Source organism: Volvox carteri (assembly GCF_000143455.1).
Source record: "Volvox carteri f. nagariensis unplaced genomic scaffold VOLCAscaffold_24, whole genome shotgun sequence".
NCBI lineage: Eukaryota > Viridiplantae > Chlorophyta > Chlorophyceae > Chlamydomonadales > Volvocaceae > Volvox > Volvox carteri.
The window spans coordinates 186,885-204,012 of NW_003307567.1; the positions used below are offsets into that span (position 1 = coordinate 186,885).

Genomic DNA, 17,128 nt, shown 5'->3' on the forward strand with positions numbered 1-17,128 from the left:
ACCTACCTACAACACATGGATCATAAAAAACACAGCATGTGTGCACAAGTCGTACGGCTCACGGAAACGGGACGAACCGTACAGGCCGCGGAAAGGGGGAAGTGGCTTGCACAGCGGCTTGTAGGCGCGCTGGGCATTAGCAACCTCGTGTGTTCGGAGCGTGATTACAGGGGCGGGACCTCAGACGGCGCCCGACGTGGATATGGATGTGCTACTTAACGTAGAGGCGGCGGCTCTCTACGGCTGCTGCCTGCTGGCTGCCCGGGCAGACAAGGGAGGGCAGGGTAGGGATGGGCGGCGGGGGGATGGCTTCCTCCATCCGTTGTGGGTCTAATAGATTGAAGACATCCTCATTTGGAAGCATCTCGTTAACCGCTAACCGCGAACCGCTGACCTCAAGGCTTGGGATGTGCCTCGACTCGTTGTTGCTGCTGCTGCTGCTCTCCGCTGCTCTCGCGCGGTGTGTATATATGTATGTATGTATGTATGTATGTGTTATGGAGGTAAGCACTTGAGGGTAACCGAGCGGTTACTTGACACCGTTTTCTGTACCGGTGATATGGGATCCGTGTTTTGGAGATATATCGCGGTCTGCGTGCAACTCACGATGTGTCCGTGTGAGGTTCTTGGCGTTGCGTGGTTAGGGATTTGCCGTGGTGCCGGTCCTCGTCGTCGTCGCCTTCGACGAATCCGGCACCACGACGACCTGCTGCTGCGTTTCGCAATCGAGTTGTCGAGTTTATTTGCAGTGTCGAATGGGTGAGTGTTTGGCTGTGTGTGGTGGTGGTGGGGGGGGGAGGAGGGGAGCACTGAACTTGTTGACTAATGCGGTCCTTCAGCCCGAGGGGTGATGTCAGATGAAAATTGATTTTGCTATATGTCTTGGGAGGCCATCATCTTGGCGGTCCACTGGCGTTTGCGAAAACAAGACCTCCTTCGCCTTTTCGGGGCGTTGCTTACACAGCACAGCAAAGCACAAGACAGCATATTATTATATATCCGTCCTGCTGGTCATCGGCGAGTGTGTTAAATTGAACTGACTGCGCTGCGATAGGGCAATCAATGTATGGGCCGCGCGTCCACACAAGCGTGTGTTGGGGCTTTTTGCAAACCCTGGCTATGAACAGCATGTACATGGTTTTGCGTGTTTTTGTGCGTATGGTGGCTCCACAACTGCGGTGACGGACGATACATAAAACCATCGATTTCCTGCCGCCGCGCATTCGCTCATTGCGACCAGCCCCAGTGGCCTAGTTGCCGGTTGCCCTCGGGGCTGTGCTGGTGGCGTTGTTTTCCGTTGCTGACGTGCGGACGACTGCGAGAAGTATTTGGTTGGGGTTTGGTTGGTTGGTTGGTTGGGCGGGTCGGTCGGTCGGGCGGCGACAAGAAGTCACATGATGAAAACGATGTTGTTTGGTGATCCAGTCTGGTCGCTTGGGAGATGCGGGCAGAAGGTAAGTCCTCCCCGGGTAGCGCCGTCCTCTACCTATATCGTGCTGTGCTATGTTATGCTGTGCTATGCGCCATGCTGTGCTATGCGCCATGCTGTGCTATGCGCCATGCTGTGCTGTGCTGCCTCTGCGCATGTCTGCATTTTAAGGACAGCTCACCGCCTTCAGCAATATTGTTCTAAATACCAAAACCGCATCATCATCATCATCATCATCATTAGACCAGCAGTTGGGAGCTTACATTCTAAACATGCCGCGTTAGTAGTAGTCATCACAGGACTGGGGGCCGTACACTCGGAAAATGAGCGAGTGCAAGTTAGGAGCAAATGGTATACGGTTGAATGGCTCATTTTTCGTTTGTAATGCACCTTTGTTTACCTCCTTCACGCGCCCTCGCGCGCGCGCGCGGGGGAACTAACTCGGCGCCTAACTAAGGTCGGTAGGGGGCGAAAGGCGCGCGGCAGGGCCAGAGACAGTCACGGGCGCGGCGTAACAGAGTTAACCCCTGTGATCCCCCCGAACCTATCACAGCTGGCCACCGCTATATGCTCACCAGATTTGCTCACCATCTCTGTTCGGCGGGTGCTGGGGTCCAACAACCGTCGATTGTCGGGATAGGTGAGACGGCACGTCGACAAAGGCGTTTGTGCCTACAGCTCGCCAAAACGGCTCGTATCTACCTTTGCTCCTGCTGTGCCTTGCCGGCGGGAGGTAGACACGGGTGCGAGTTATACGAGGCTAGGTTTCGGAGCTGATGCGGCCGCGGCTGGTTTGCTGTCGGCGGGCTGGTTCGCGCGCCTGTGGGTGGCTATGGCGGCGTGTCGGAAGGCGAAATGTTTTATTGGCGGGCGGCTTTGTTTTGTTATGGTTGCCTGAATGTATGTGTGTAGAAAGCCGGGTGTGCCTGTATGTATGTATGTATGTATGTATGTATGTATGTATGTATGTATGTATGTATGTATGTATGTATGTATGTATGTATGTATGACGTTGATTACACATGTATGTATGTATGTTATTACAGGGTGGTTAACTTCGCCAGCGGCCCCCTTTCCCGGGGCAGTCCCTGCTCTCCCCTGCTAGAGGGGCACCCTAATCCGTCACCCCATCCGACTTCAGAATGTATTCGTTGGGTTCGGCAACTCACCACAAGCATCCAACCAAATCTAGCGGATCAACGGCGCATCAACTTAGTTCCTGGTCAGCTCGCAAGTTGATATTATCACGTCCTACACCGTCCATATGATGGGGGGCCACCTCCCATTTCATCACTCCTCAAATACCCGAGGAGCTGGCAGGCGGATTTGAACCCGGGTCGACTGGATCGACTGGGAGCAGAAGTCAGGCCTTAACTTCTGCCAGCCGCCTGCATGTATGTATGTATGTATGTATGTATGTATGTATGTATGTATGTATGTATGTCCGACCCCCACGGAGAAGGCAGCAGTGGTAAAGCAGGAAATTGACGGGATATACATACGGGGATGCAGATGGATGTTTTTGGTGGTAGTTAGGCAGTTTCAGATAAACACTGCACAGTGTTGTGAAGGATTGTTTTCTTGTCTTGTCGGGCCCCCTCCCCCTCGCGGTTCGCAATTGTTTTAATTCAGTTGACGGAGTTCACGGCTCACTCGCGCGGGTGAACCGGAAGCAAATTTAGAGCGAAGCCCCCAGGTTCCAACGACAAGTCGTCGTATTCCAGTAACGCCCTATTATTAAGCACGCAATAATGGTTTGCCAGCCTGGCGATGCTTCGTGCACTCGAAGCATTGTTTTAAACTTATTTCAAAGTGATGGGGAAGCGGAAGGTCGGGTGATGTAGCAGCAGGGCAGGGCAGGATGCATTTCTCATGGCGGATTGAGGTGTCTTTTCACCGCAGAAAGAAGCCCGGAGCACGGCGCGTACTGCGGGCGATACACGGGAGTCGATGCATGTAGTCGCGCTACTTGGCCTCACATCAGTCGCAGTAATGCCTTGTAAAGCCTTGTTAATTGGGAGCATTCCTTAAGACATAAGGCACCATGACATGGAAGCGATAAAGTACTATTAGCTAGATTTACAGCTAGAAGCTTCATTGTTCATGCATCTTTGTATTTTGGTTTCACGCATCCATTTTTTTTGTAAGTAACAAAGCGAAGTAGCCAACAACCCGACATCGCGAGGTCGCGGACAACTATTGTATGTTCGAAAGAGTTATAAGAAAGAATTGCTACAGGCGAAACAGTGGAATACGGATGGCATGATCGGGCATAACCACACGCTCGCCCACATGCATGTATGATATACGCAACGCGCTCACATAGATGCCATCTTCGTCATCAGCTGCAGTTCCTGCCCGGCAGCGGATCAGACACCATTTAGGCACAGCGCACCCTTATTGCGCTCGGCGGTACGTGTACACTGCGACAATTCACTCCGGAATGCAACCACGCACGCACGCAGCTTGTGCACACGCGCTGTATGCTCTGGGGTTTAAGAATATGGAAACAAGAATTATTATAATTATTACTATTATTATTACATAGGAGAGACTTTTAAGGGTCGCATAACTGTCATCGACAAGGGGGAAAGGAAGGGGAGGGGAGGGAAGGGAAGGGAGGCCTAAATTTGAACTGCTTTATTGCGCTCCCTGTTGGGTTCCCTATCGGGGTTTGAGGCGCTGCGCGTTGGGTCCATGACCTCTGCATTGTGCAGCCGGCCGCTAAGAAAGCATGTGTGCCACAACAACAATTCATTCTGCAGGGTTGATGGCAGCATTGATTTGAGGTTCAATTTTTACGGCGGTTGCCGATGCGCGCTTTGGTTGATTTGGGCACTTTGGGGCTCCGTACCCCCCTGACCCTGGTACAGTGCATACCCAGTGGGTTGGTAGTGAAACACAGGTATGTTCTGCGGCGCTTGTGATGGGCTTTGCGTGCCGCCAGCGCACAGCCCAATGCCAAACCTTTCGCAAACCTTCTAAAGATGCTTAGCGTACGCACTCTCACTATAAAACCTGCGTGGAAACATGAAAGTAGGCCAAAACATGGTACCTAAATTTGATATACGTTATAAGGAAAGAAGGTTCGGAGCCGCCCCCGTCGTCCGCGTGGCTGCCAGTTAGCATCATTTCAAAATCGTTTTTGGATATTATTGCCCCATTTACGGCCTGATTTATAGAAATTATTAATCGGGTTCGCGATGGCACCCAACCGTGTTTGACAAACGAAAAAAACGCTAAGCAGACGCTGATTACTTACCCGTTATCACGACCCAGCCCCGGGGTTCGATAGATTGATAGGTAGGATTATAATAAAATATGTACTCCCTTTTAAGTTTTCTATTTGCAAGCTGGTGGTACAAAGAGTATGCAGCATGCCACTCATCTTTCACTAAACCTGTCGTATTTTCTACGCTCTGACTTTTTACGCAGCAGGGTACAGCCTGAAATGCAATTCATTATAGATATTGGCTCTATATACTCTGATTCTGGGACGCGGTTCGTGCAGGGCTCCCGGTTGTCGGGACCTCTGCCTCTTTGCCCAAGTGCCGATTTCGTTGCGCTTGGAGGATAATATTCAAAGGTTTAGTAATTTACTATCACATATTAAGCTTGCACACTCCATCTTCATTATCTTGTTGAAGGAGCCGTAGTGCACGTTGGCGATGTCCAATAGCGACGTCTTTTCCGCTCTCGAGGATAAGATAAACAAACTTAAAGCCGACAATGCTTTGCTTACTGCTGACAACGAACGGCTCAACACAACTAACAATGCCCTGCGGGCTGACCGAGAAGCTGTGGAAGAAGCCCATCAAGCAGATGTTCGCAGCCTGCGCGCACAGCTTGACAAAGCACAAAAAGCACAGCGAGAGTTAGAACTGCGGCTGCTGGAATTTACGCGTGCTTCAAATGACGAACCTGAACCGTTCGTTTGCCTCATGCCGAAGCCTCCGCTTGACTTGGACCAAGGTGAGCGCTCAAGCAGCAACAGCACAATGCATAAGTACCGTTCTAAGTATCCTGTATGTTATAGCCCTACCTTTGTATGGCCCTGAGTTGGTATGTTCACTCGCTTCCTTGCATTATCCCCTTTGGCGTAGTTTGTTTGAGTAACGAGCAGGAGGAGTGGTTGGGCGGCCGTCGCGGCTTCGTTCCCCCCGTCACTCCCGCATCTCCCGAATGCTGGTCTCGCATTCGGGGGGTAACACTTAGCAGCATTCGGCGAGGCGCTGAGTCCGGGGACCTCATGGTGGGGTTGGGGTGGCCGGGCTAGGTGCTGCGTGCAGGGGATGTACGCTAATGTACGGCAAACACGTGTGGCAAGGAGTTAGTGGGGTCGGGCAGTGGGCGGCTGTGGGTTGGGAGTAGGGCAACAAAGGAAATTTGGGAAGGGTCTGGATGAGATGGTCTGGAGTGGAAGGAAGGCCGAAGGAAAGGGGCTGATACTTGTGAAAGGGGGGAAAGACGGGCAGGAGGAGCGTGGAGAGGGTGGTGGATGTGATGTGAAATTGAGGGGACTAGGAAAGGGGGAAATAGAGAGTGCGCAATGCGGAGCTGCGTCCGGCCCGGTTTGGCTGCACGCGAATCCACCTACTCGTACTGACCTGGCGTTTGGTTTTACAGTTGCCTATTAAACCGTTCAGATTAACAAAGTATAGTCGAAGCTGTACATTCTCGCTGCTGCGTGAAGGAGCAGCATGTGACTGCGGTGTACAGGGGCTGCGTTGATCTCACAGAAGGGATGTGCGGACACACCAAGTCAAAATACGGGTGTGAATAGCGACAGTGGATTCGATCCGATTGCTGGTAGTAAGTGCTGCTCCGCCTGCACAACCCCCAAACTCTTGGTATCAAAGCGCTGATGACGCTGATGACGCTGATGACGATGCTCCGTACACACGTCCTTTCGCCGCATGCAGATGACCTTGTCCGTCATTGAGCAGCTCGGGGAGGGCTGTGTGCTGACTGCCTCCCATGAACACGCGCTGTGGGGTAATTGGGGTCGACAGGTGCTCTACGTTTCGCCAGCGCATTGCAGGTGTGGCCGGTGGAATCCATTCTGGGGTTTCACGAGGGGCGGTGTGGTGAGGAATTGAATAATTGCTCCACATCTGAACAACATCCATCCGCGACCACCCCCACCTTCGCCTCTCCCTCACCTTCACCCACAGGCTTTTGACTCTCCGCAACCCTTTTTTATTACAATCTTCTTGGTTTTCCTTACCTGCCTGTCTGTTTGTCTGTCTGTGTATCCGGCGCCCTGTCCCGTAGGCTTGTAGACGCCCCCAGCCAGGAAGCAGCAATACGCGGAATGATAGCGGCCGTCGGTGCAAACCTGGCCATAAGGTATGTACGGCAACGTACTGCTGTCCAAGAGCCGTTTTCATGAACGACAGCACTTATTCCTAGAAGTACGTGCTGCCGTACTATCCATGCAAGAGGGTGCACACAGTGCCACGGTAGGGGTAGGGGTAACAGCGGTGCGATCGTGAGTAAGCGGGAAGACCGACCTGCATCCCACCTGCCTGACTCCAAGCTGGCTTGGTTCATCAACCTGTGGCCTGGTTTGATCGTGTGACCTGGCTTCGTTCCCCGTTCCCACTTTTCCGACAACTCCGCGCCCTGCCCCTGCCCCCAGGTCGAGCCTGATTGGCTTTCTGAAGCTGATGCTGGTGGGCGCGGAGCCTGCACCCACGATGTTCCGCAGCGTCATCTACCACCCTGACCGCCGATCTGACCTAGTGTGCATCTGGTGAGGAAGTGGTCAATGGTGGTTGGTGGTTGGCGGTTGGTTTCAGCGCGCTTACGGGAGATCAAAGGGCTGAGGGGAAGCGGGGAACGAGGGGGCGTATGGAATGTGGTCAGGTGTGTGTGTGTGTGTGTAAATGTGTGTGTCTTTGTGGTCGGGCGTGGGTAAGACGAACCACTGACGGTGGCACGGGGGGTGGAGAGGACCTGGATGCAAGGGGGGCCGAGTGGGGAGAGACCGAGTGCCGCTGCTAGGAGCGCCTACTCACCTACCTACCGTCAGTTAGCGCTTGGCTCCTTTTCTTCCGTCACATAACCCCACCCCACCCAATCTTCAGCCTTCACCTGAAACCTCCCGTAACTTTCAAGTAAATGCAACCCATCGGTCAGCCGGCCCGCCATTCACCCGCCATTCCCGCCGTCGCCTTCTCCTCCTCCTCCATTTCTTCCATCTGCAGGTTCTATCCAGTGCTGGTGTACGACGAGCCCTCGGGTCCCGGAGACGAATCCGATTACTGCGCGGGTCACCCAGTAACATGGAGCCGACCCGTACCACCGTCGGCCTCCACTCCGGGGCCCCCGGCAACAGCTGCGTCGCCCTTCCCTCCGCCGAGCAGCAGCACTAGCTCACGGCCGCCGAGGTAGAGGCAGATGACGGGACAGGCTGGTGCTGCTTTTGGGCGACTGGACTGCACTGCTGTGTAAATCCTGATCTTTAGGGTTGATTGGCTGACTGAATCGTGTTGGGCCCTAGCTTGCTTGCTTGCTTGCTAGTTTGCCGCTGCTGGTTAGTTGCCACCTCTCTCCTCAAGTATTTATCCAAAAGACAGTAGCTGGACCCCAAGGACGACCACCCCATCGTTTGGTACCCTCTTCAACACCCGCCGGGAACGTTTGTTTTCGTTTTCATTTTCTTGTCTTGGCACATCATAGAGCGGAACTGCCTGTTGACAGCTCTGGGCTCGCTTCCCCCTTCCCTCACCTTTCCCCCCTTAGCCTGCGGCCCATCTGTCAGCCGGGCCCCGCCAGCTCGCTCCTTTTGGACGTCCCTTTTCCTCTTTCCACCCCCTTCCCCACATCCGACGAACCTTCAGCAGGCTTTTAGATGTAAGCCAGGGTCCATGCCGCCTAATGTCGCATCCCAACCCCGCGCCCTTTCTCCTCCTTCCCTCCTTCCCTCCTTCCCTCCTTCCCACCTTCCTTTCTTCCCTCCGCTTCGACGCATCGTCGGTCACATCGAGTTGGCGGTCATCAATTCTATCTACCCTCTCTTCCTTCCCACCTTACCCTGGATTGCCCCCTCCGCTGCTGCCGCCTTCTCTTCCTCCTCCTCCTCCTCACCTCCTCTTCCTCCTCCTCTTCACCTCCTGCAGACTTGGCTTCCTGACCTTCACAGATCTAGCCTACTCTGCCGCCCGGCAACACGAGGGCATGCTCCGAGACCACATGGCCCTAAAATACACCCCCAATCCGGTGACCATGGTGGATGAGGAGGGCGTCATCGTGGTGCAGAACGCGGCAAGCGCTTCTGCCCTTGGAATACATGGGTAAGTAGCAGGACGGGGAGTGAGGGGAAGAGGGATGTGGGTGGGGGGGAGGGGGAGGGTGGTTAAGGCAGGCACGGATAGCTGAACATGGTTTGTGAGGTGGTGGGGTTCTGGGCGATGATATGACGAGGTGCATTGTCGGGGTTGGGGCACAGAAGCATCTCTGATATGATCTGATATGATCTGAGCTAGTTTCGTGGCGGCTAGTGCTCGTCTTGCTCGTCCGGATCGTACCGAACCGAAAGATCTCCATTCGACGGCATTAACTAGCAGATCCCCCAACGGGCAGGTCGCCTGTCTGTCTGCCTGTCTGTCTGTCTGCCTGTCTGTCTGCCTGTCTGTCTGTCTGCCTGTCTGCCTGTCTGCCTGTCTGCCTGTCTGCTAGCTATCGCCTTCGTGTCCTTTTTCTTTCCTTCGTAAAGGAAGCTTTCCTAACCCCCAACATATCCCCTTTTATACCCTTCGTTCATTGCTACCTACCCTTACTCCATTCATCCTCGCTCCTCCTCAATCCCTTGCATGTCGCTCCCGTCTTTACGTCCATCCCACGCTGTTCTCCTGTATATATGTCGTCCCAGCATCGAGGCCCGCCTTCCCGGCAGCCCCCGCTTCAACTACCTCGCGGAGTTGTTTCTGAGCGATCCTGGCGCGGAAGAAGACATGCGGCAGGTGACCGCCACAGGGCGGACCTGGTCTCGGAGACTGCGTATCAGTAACAGCGCGGTGCTGAGGAAGTGGTTGGAGCTTAGGCCGGGGGAGGAGAGGTGGCATGACGTGCAGGTAGGTGTGAAGGAGAGGGGGAGGGAGAGGGGAAGGGATACGAGAGGGTAGCGAGCGATGCGACGGGGAAGAAATGGGGCGGGTGGGTGTGTGGTGCCCGGGCCCGGGCCCGGGGCCGGGGTTGGGAGTAGGGGTCAACTGTTGCCCTAGGGTGCCCGGGGGTACGAGCAAGGTGACAAAAGGAGGAGGTGGTGCAAACCGGGGGGCCCCAGAACAGAGAGCCAGGTACGGCCCCCACTGAATATTTCCCTCTCTCCCCCCTCCACCCTCTCCACACATCAAACGCCACACACCGATTTCCATCCGCAGCAGGCGTACCGCGCGCCCCCTTTCCCCAATTCCCGCCTATTCATTCCTTTTTATGTCATTCATTTGAAAGTGTTTTTTCGAACTCCTCTTCTCGACCGAAACCCCCTACACTCCGCCTACACTGTACTCCGTACATCGGGGGGGCCCCCTCCGCCACGCAGATCTCCCGGCTCCGTGATCCCCTCCGCTTGGGGCCCTCCTTCATAGTGGCCGAGGTGGATGTCACCGCGACCGTACGGGCTCAGATGCAAGTGGACCGACTGCACCGCCAGCAGCAGGCGCTACTGAGACAGATACTGCCCCAGCAGGTACAACACATGATGACTTATGTGAATTAAATAAAAAGCAGTACCGATTGAAGAAGTCACGGGTAAAAGAGGTTGTGTTTGTGTGTTTGTGTGTTTGTGTGTGTGTTTGACACCATCTTGAGTTGCGCCTAACCCCTTCACGGCGTCTCCCCCTCGTCTCGCATGAGTGACGAGAGCCCATAGGTATATGTACGATGGGACCCCTTCAGGGACCCTAAGGTGCCGTACAGCCCCGAGGGCTGAGCGTTACGTAGTAGGAGTGGAGGAGGCACTGAGGGCAGTTTTGCGAGGTTCCTGCTGTCCACTCTCCCGGGGGGGGTGCTATTTGGCTCCTGCTAGCGGTGGGCTATAGTGCATTAGTGATGCTGGATGGCTGCTTGGACCTGATGATTATACAGGGATACCGCGTCTTACTTAGGAATTTTTGTTTCCAGGAGGGTTTGATTTGCTGACTGACTTACTGACTGACTGACTGACTGATAGACTTCAAATTGACTCTAGTCAAGGAGTTTGACTGACGCACTGACTGACCGACTGACGAAATGGATGGATGGAGGGAATGACCAAAAGCAACAAAGGGGTGTGATGGTGGGGCTGTTAAAAAGTGTTTTAAAGACATGCTCGTCTGAACCGCCCGCAGGTGATCGATGTGATGTTGGCCGAGGAATCGGAGGAATCGGAAGAGGAGTCCCACCTCATCTTACAGCCGAACCACCACCTGCCGTACTACCCGTACGCGGACGACCCCGAGTACGACGAACCGGCAAAGGCCTTAGTAATACAACGGTCAACGTCCCTGCGTGACGTCAGCCGGGAGTCGATCCCCCGCGTGGGCAGCGACAGCAACGTGAACGTCAGCAGCTCTCCATTACCATGTACGAGTAATAATGCCGTTCAACCATTGCCGGCAGCGGCGGGAGGCAGCACGAACGCCGCCGCCGCCGCCGCCAGCATCAGCATCAGCAGCAGCGTCGTCGTCGTCCGGGGGCCTTCAACTGGCGAATACTACGAGTCGCCCACTGCGATGTCTACGCCGGGCACTACACCCACCTCTTCTTCTACGACAGGCCTCGCGGCGACTGTGAGTGCCGCCGCTGCTGCTGCCGCTGCCGCGGCGACGGCGACGGCGTCATCATCAGCAGCAGCGTCAGCTTGGCATCCACTTTCCCCTCCACGGGGGGTGCCATCGTCCTTCTGCCCCCAGCATCTGCCCCATCGGCTATCCATGTCCAACCTGCGCATCGCCAGCGGCAGCTGCTGCGGCGCACCTTCCACTACTGCTGCTGCTGCTGCTGCTGCTACTGCCGCCTCTGCTACAAGTATCGGCCCCGGTTGCGGCCCACAGCCATCAGCATCTTCGGACCCTTCTGGCCACGGCTCCATTTACCTCGTCATGCCCGACGGCTCCACTCAGCCGCTGGATCTACACACTGACGACGATGACGATGAGGGGCGCAGCAGCAGCACGGCCATCCAGCTGACGCGGCGCCAGGTCATGTCTCTCGCCACATGGCACGACCAGGTCACGGTACTCTTCGCGGACAGTGAGTGCCCAACCTGCGTGCAGGGGCTCGTGCGAAGGGAAAGTGAAGCAAGGGACGGGGCGGTGGGAGGCTAGGCGCGTACAGGGGCAGGATAGGGGCGTGTTAATAGCAGGACATTGGGGTTAGGGGTTAAAATTGGGGTTAAAATTGGGGTTAAAATTGGGGTTAAAATTGGGGTTAAAATTGGGGTTAAAATTGGGGTTAAAATTGGGGTTAAAATTGGGGTTAAAATTGGGGTTAAAATTGGGGTTAAAATTGGGGTTAAAATTGGGGTTAAAATTGGGGTTAAAATTGGGGTTGCGGCGCGTCAAGAGGGGCACCGCGGGAGGGTGCTGAGAGGCGAGGCAAAGGAGGGGACAGCAGTAGGGGTGTAGTGGGCATTAGCAGTAAGACCCTGACGTCAGCAGCGTACCAAGCGGGGCCAAGAAGATGGCAGGGCAGCCTATGAGTGTCTGAGCAGAGCGCGTCTTGGAATGAAGACGTACACCACCTTCATTCTCAGCAGGCCTCTACCTCATCACCCAATTTACCTCACCCTCCGAAAACACCTACCTTGCCATCTAGAAGCAGACAATAGCAGACAGCGCAACCCCAGCCGGGACCTCACCCCGTCTGACTTTGATTGTGCCGTACCTTGTGCCGTACCTTGACGTGCCTTGGCGTGCAGTTAAGGGTTTCACGGTCATGTCGCAGCAGCTGCACCCCGCACGGGTCATGCTCTTCCTAGACACCCTTTACAACGCGTTTGATCTGCTGCTGGACGAGTGCGGCTGCTACAAGGTGGGACATGTATGGGAGTGGGCGGGTGGGTGGGTTGGCGAGCGGGAGAGGGCGTTGATAGTGAGAGAGATGCCGCCGCCGCGGGTGGCAGGAATACTGCTGCAGGATGGAGGCATCGAACCCACCTCCTCATTGCGGCTTTTAACAAGGGCCAAAAAGGCTATCACGTTTGACGCTGTATATGTTCTTTCAACCCTTCTTGCTCTCTGTTGGTTTTGCTGCTCCATGTCCGGTCCATGTCCTATGAGCATGCCCGCTCCTTTAAAGCTATTACCCATATACATAATATCTAATTCCCTATATCGCTATGCGGTCCTATGGCGCGGCCGGATACGACTACCGTCCTCCTGCCCCTCCCTACTCCTCCTCCCTCTCCCTACTCCTTATCATCCTCATCGACTTCAGGTGGAAACCATCGGAGGTGCGTGAGATTGGGCGGTTGGGCGGTTGAGCGGTTGAGCGATTAGGGGCAGGTTGGACAAGACCTGGCAGAACCTACTGGGTGCCGATATGAACGTGGGCGGGTCGGGGTATTACTGGCTCCCCGCCCTGAGCCCTTTCCCCTCAATCTCATACACATACACACACACACACACAAACACACACTCTCTCTCCCGGGGGCACGTATCTCCATCCCGCTGGCTGCCTCACGTAAAAATACCTACCTACCTACCTATCTACCTACTTGCCTACCTACAGACTGCTACATGGTATGCGGTGGGCTGTTTGCTCGTCCCTGCGGTGGCCCGGAGGGCGGCGAGATGTTGCTGGGGGGCCTGGACCCCGACCATGCCGCCAAGGTGCTCCGGTTCGCCCAGCAGATGGCGAGTGTGGCTTCCCGCTTGCGCACCCCGCTAGGGGAACCCGTGGAGATGCGCATTGGGCTGCACAGCGGCCCGTGCATGAGCGGGGTGGTAGGGCGGCGCATGCCCAGGTTCTGTCTGTTTGGTGACACCATCAACACGGCCAGCAGGATGGAGAGCACGGGGGTGCCCGGACGGATACATGTCAGCGAGGTGTGTGAGGGGTTGGGGCAGGCGGGAGGGAGGGAGGGAGGGAGGGAGGGAGGGCGGCAGGGAGCCTGAGGCTGCCTGAGGTTCGGGGTTGGGGGCTGGCGTGGTGTGTGCCAGTGTGTGAGTTGCGTGCGTGTATGTATGTATGTATGTATGTATGTATGTATGTATGTATGTATGTATGTATGTATGTATGTATGTATGTATGTATGTATGTATGTATGTATGTATGTATGTATGTATGTATGTATGTATGTATGTATGTATGTATGTATGTATGTATGTATGTATGTATGTATGTATGTATGTATGTATGTATGTATGTATGTATGTATGTATGTATGTATGTATGTATGGGTGTATGTATGGCTGGAGGCGCTACGGGCTGCCCGCGTCTTTCTAGCCGTCAACGTTTCCGTCGCCGCTATCGTTGGCCAGACATATTTTTGTGATCCGAAGTTGCCCCTCTTAGTGTCTGCGGCAGTCGTTGGCCTTGGGTTATCACTGTACTAACATGTCGTACACTGGCCTTTCCGACAGCTAGGTGATTAGTTTACTGTTTGCCATGCTCCATGTTATCCGTATCATTATTTGGTTAATTCACCCTAAGCTAAGTTAAGCACCCAGGTAAACATGATGCTGGCAATTATTATTGTCCCAGTCTGCCACCGCAATGCATGCTGTCGTGCATGCTATGTGCGTGAACCCTTCCTCCCCTCCCCTCCCCTCCCCTCCCCTCCCCTCCCCTCCCCTCCCCTCCCCTCCCCTCCCCTCCCCTCTTGAACCCACACGCTCTCAGGCCACGAGAAACTTGTTGCCGCATGAGCCGTGGGAGCCGCGGGGCGAGGGCATCGAAGTCAAGGGAAAGGGGATTATGAAGGTACGATGTTACCGTGGAGATAATGACGGGTATTGGAAGAGAGCGGAAAGAATGACGTATAGAGAATGGATTCAGGATTCAGCAGCGAAGTAATGAAAGAGTACGAGGGAGAAGCTAGAGTAGTGTTATGTCTGCTGGTGTCAAGGCAATCGTGCTTCAGTTTTTGATGGTGACGTGCACGTGCATACATGCAGACAAGCAGACAAGCAGACAAGCAGACAAGCAGACAAGCAGGCAAGCAGACAAGCATACATACATGCATACAAGCATACAAGCGACTCCAGCTCCGCTGTGATGCTGTGCGGGTTGCGGGTCGGCGGGGACTGCCCCGCCAGTAGTTCTATCCGTACAGACTACAACTACATACATACATATGCACAGGTCAGGCATTACTGGTAAGGCACGTATTATGTCCCCGGAGGTTCCGGGATCGAGACCTGTCAGGGTCGGAAAAATTCTTTCCACTGGTGAAAAACCTAATCGATGGACGGCGGTGACCTGGTATAAAGTTGACCTGCGAGCCTACCAGGAATGGAGTTGAGCCGCCGTCGACCCGGCAGATTCCGTTGGATGCTAGTGGTGGGTGCGGAACTTGAGCAATCCGCTGAGAAGTCGGCTAGGTTGACTGGATGAAGGTGCCCCGAAATACCGGGGAAGGCAGGGTCTGCCGGGTAGCGGCCACAGTGCGAAGATATGACCCCTCTGTCCCACACATCATACATACGTGAAACGTGCTGCTGATAACCCGTTAAAGGCTCTTCCTGCTAAATGACACCCGGCCCCTGCGGCTGCCTGACTGCGGGTGATGATACAGATGCATTGTAGCAATTGATTGACGGCATTAATCATCATCATGCAACGTGGGACATATAGCGAGGCAGCCTATATGTAGGTAGGCTATCCCTCGACTTGCTTGGCGGCCTTCCCTCTTCCCTCTTCCCTCTTCCCTCTTCCCTCTTCCCTCTTCCCTCTTCCCTCTTCCCTCTTCCCTCTTCCCTCTTCCCTCTTCCCTCTTCCCTCTTCCCTCTTCCCTCTTCCCTCTTCCCTCTTCCCTCTTCCCTCTTCCCTCTTCCCTCTTCCCTCTTCCCTCTTCCCTCTTCCCTCTTCCCTCTTCCCTCTTCCCTCTTCCCTCTTCCCTCTTCCCTCTTCCCTCTTCCCTCTTCCCTCTTCCCTCTTCCCTCTTCCCTCTTCCCTCTTCCAACATATCCTCTTCGCTTCTTGGCTTCTGGAGTTAATTAATGTCGTGGTTCCGGGAGCACCCCCTCCTCTTTTTCCTCACCGCTGCTGTACACCTGTTTGTTAGTTGGTTGGTTGGTTGGTTGGTTGGCTGGACTGGACGGGATCCGTCGCTAAGCTACGGTGATGTCTGATGCTCGCTGTCACCGGGTCGCGTTGTCGTCTACCTATCCCCAACTAAACTAATAACTAATAACCAATGGCGGGTCCAAGCCTGCAGACCTGCCCTGCCCTGTTTCTGTCGTCCTCTCCTGACCGCCATTTCCGCATTACGGCCGCAGCCTATCCACTTATTAAATCCCGTCACCCCCTGGAGTTCGTTGACTTGCCCGTTGTGCTCCACAAGGGCCCCCTTGCTCCTGCTCCCTAACGGCATTTGACTCCCCTGTCGCCCCTCTTTATCTCGCCATGCTGATTGCCCTTCACCCTCTGTGTTTGCCCCCCTGCTGCTGGGACCCCATATGTATACATACAGACGTACCTCTGGGCTGGCGATGTGGGGTGTCTATGCCCCAAGATGCGGGACCGGATCATCAACACTATCGCGGGGGTGCGACCTCATCAGGAACAGCAGCAGCAGCAGCAGCAGCAGCAGGGGCAGCAGGGGCAGCCAACACCATCAATGCCATCACCGTCACAAACACCACCAACACCAAGACCAACACGGCCACAACTACTGACACCGCCATCTGAGGCCCCGTCATCAGAGCCACCACCGCCACTCCCGCTGCCGTTGCCGCACGCGGCGGCAGCTGTTGGCTCTCCGCGGCCCTTCTCCGCCTCTGCCTCGCCGTCTTCGTCCTTCACCAGACAGGGCCCACCAGTCCTTAGCGGCTTCAGGTGCAGCAGCTTTAGAGGGGCAGCCGCCGACGCCGACGCGCCCGGAGACGGCAGTGGCGGCGGCGCTGGATCGCCTTCCAGGCACAGTCTTCTGGGAGCGGGAGAAACGTTACTGCCCATAGGAGCAGGTGTACTGAACTAGCTGGCTGGACGGCGACCTGCACGTGTGTGTGTATGGTGGGCCAACCGACCACAACCGACATCCATGCGTTGTAGCATGGCCAAACAAGTGTCCATATGATGCTATTTATGCAGCCATGCAGCATCAGGTGTCGGGTCCGACTCGATGACCTGATGACTTAATGAGTTGAATTTGTCTATCTATCCCGCCGACCACCTACCTATTTGATCTGATGGTTGGCTGATTAGTCTTGATTGAGTTTAAGCCTTTTGCTTGAGGGCGGTTGTGTTAGTGGGTAGTTAGTTACTAGGAGGTGGATCCGGTTATTTATGTGTTTTTGTTGTCCCGGGGAGGAAGCGCCTTACTGGCATCACGCGGCGCTGTCCGCTTGCTTGGCGGGCGGGGCAGGGCTCCGGGTTTGGGACCAAATTTGTTGAGCCCTTGCTTGATCGGCCCCGCCTCTCTAAGCCTCCAACCCTTGGCCCTGCCGGTCCACATTGGAAATGTATTTGTGGCCAAGCTGCCCGGCGGATATGTAGTGCTGCTGTTGCAGCTGCTGCAGCTGCTGCTGCTGCAGCTGCTGCTGCTGC

At 55.0% G+C, this 17,128-nt stretch overlaps 1 protein-coding gene across 1 annotated transcript; it reads left to right on the plus strand.

Annotated features, from left to right (window-relative positions):
* Positions 1-5,097: 5,097 nt before the first annotated feature.
* Positions 5,098-16,559, plus strand: cyc9 (guanylyl and adenylyl cyclase family member; the record flags this gene model as incomplete). Its single annotated transcript, XM_002951438.1, has 17 exons — positions 5,098-5,401; positions 5,533-5,681; positions 6,352-6,470; positions 6,704-6,778; positions 7,071-7,184; positions 7,639-7,821; positions 8,554-8,727; positions 9,306-9,507; positions 9,978-10,124; positions 10,765-11,205; positions 11,539-11,668; positions 12,336-12,448; positions 12,854-12,869; positions 13,148-13,464; positions 14,261-14,341; positions 16,053-16,127; positions 16,392-16,559. 17 exons carry the CDS (start codon positions 5,098-5,100, stop codon positions 16,557-16,559), a joined length of 2,808 nt encoding a protein of 935 aa, XP_002951484.1.
* Positions 16,560-17,128: the final 569 nt, after the last annotated feature.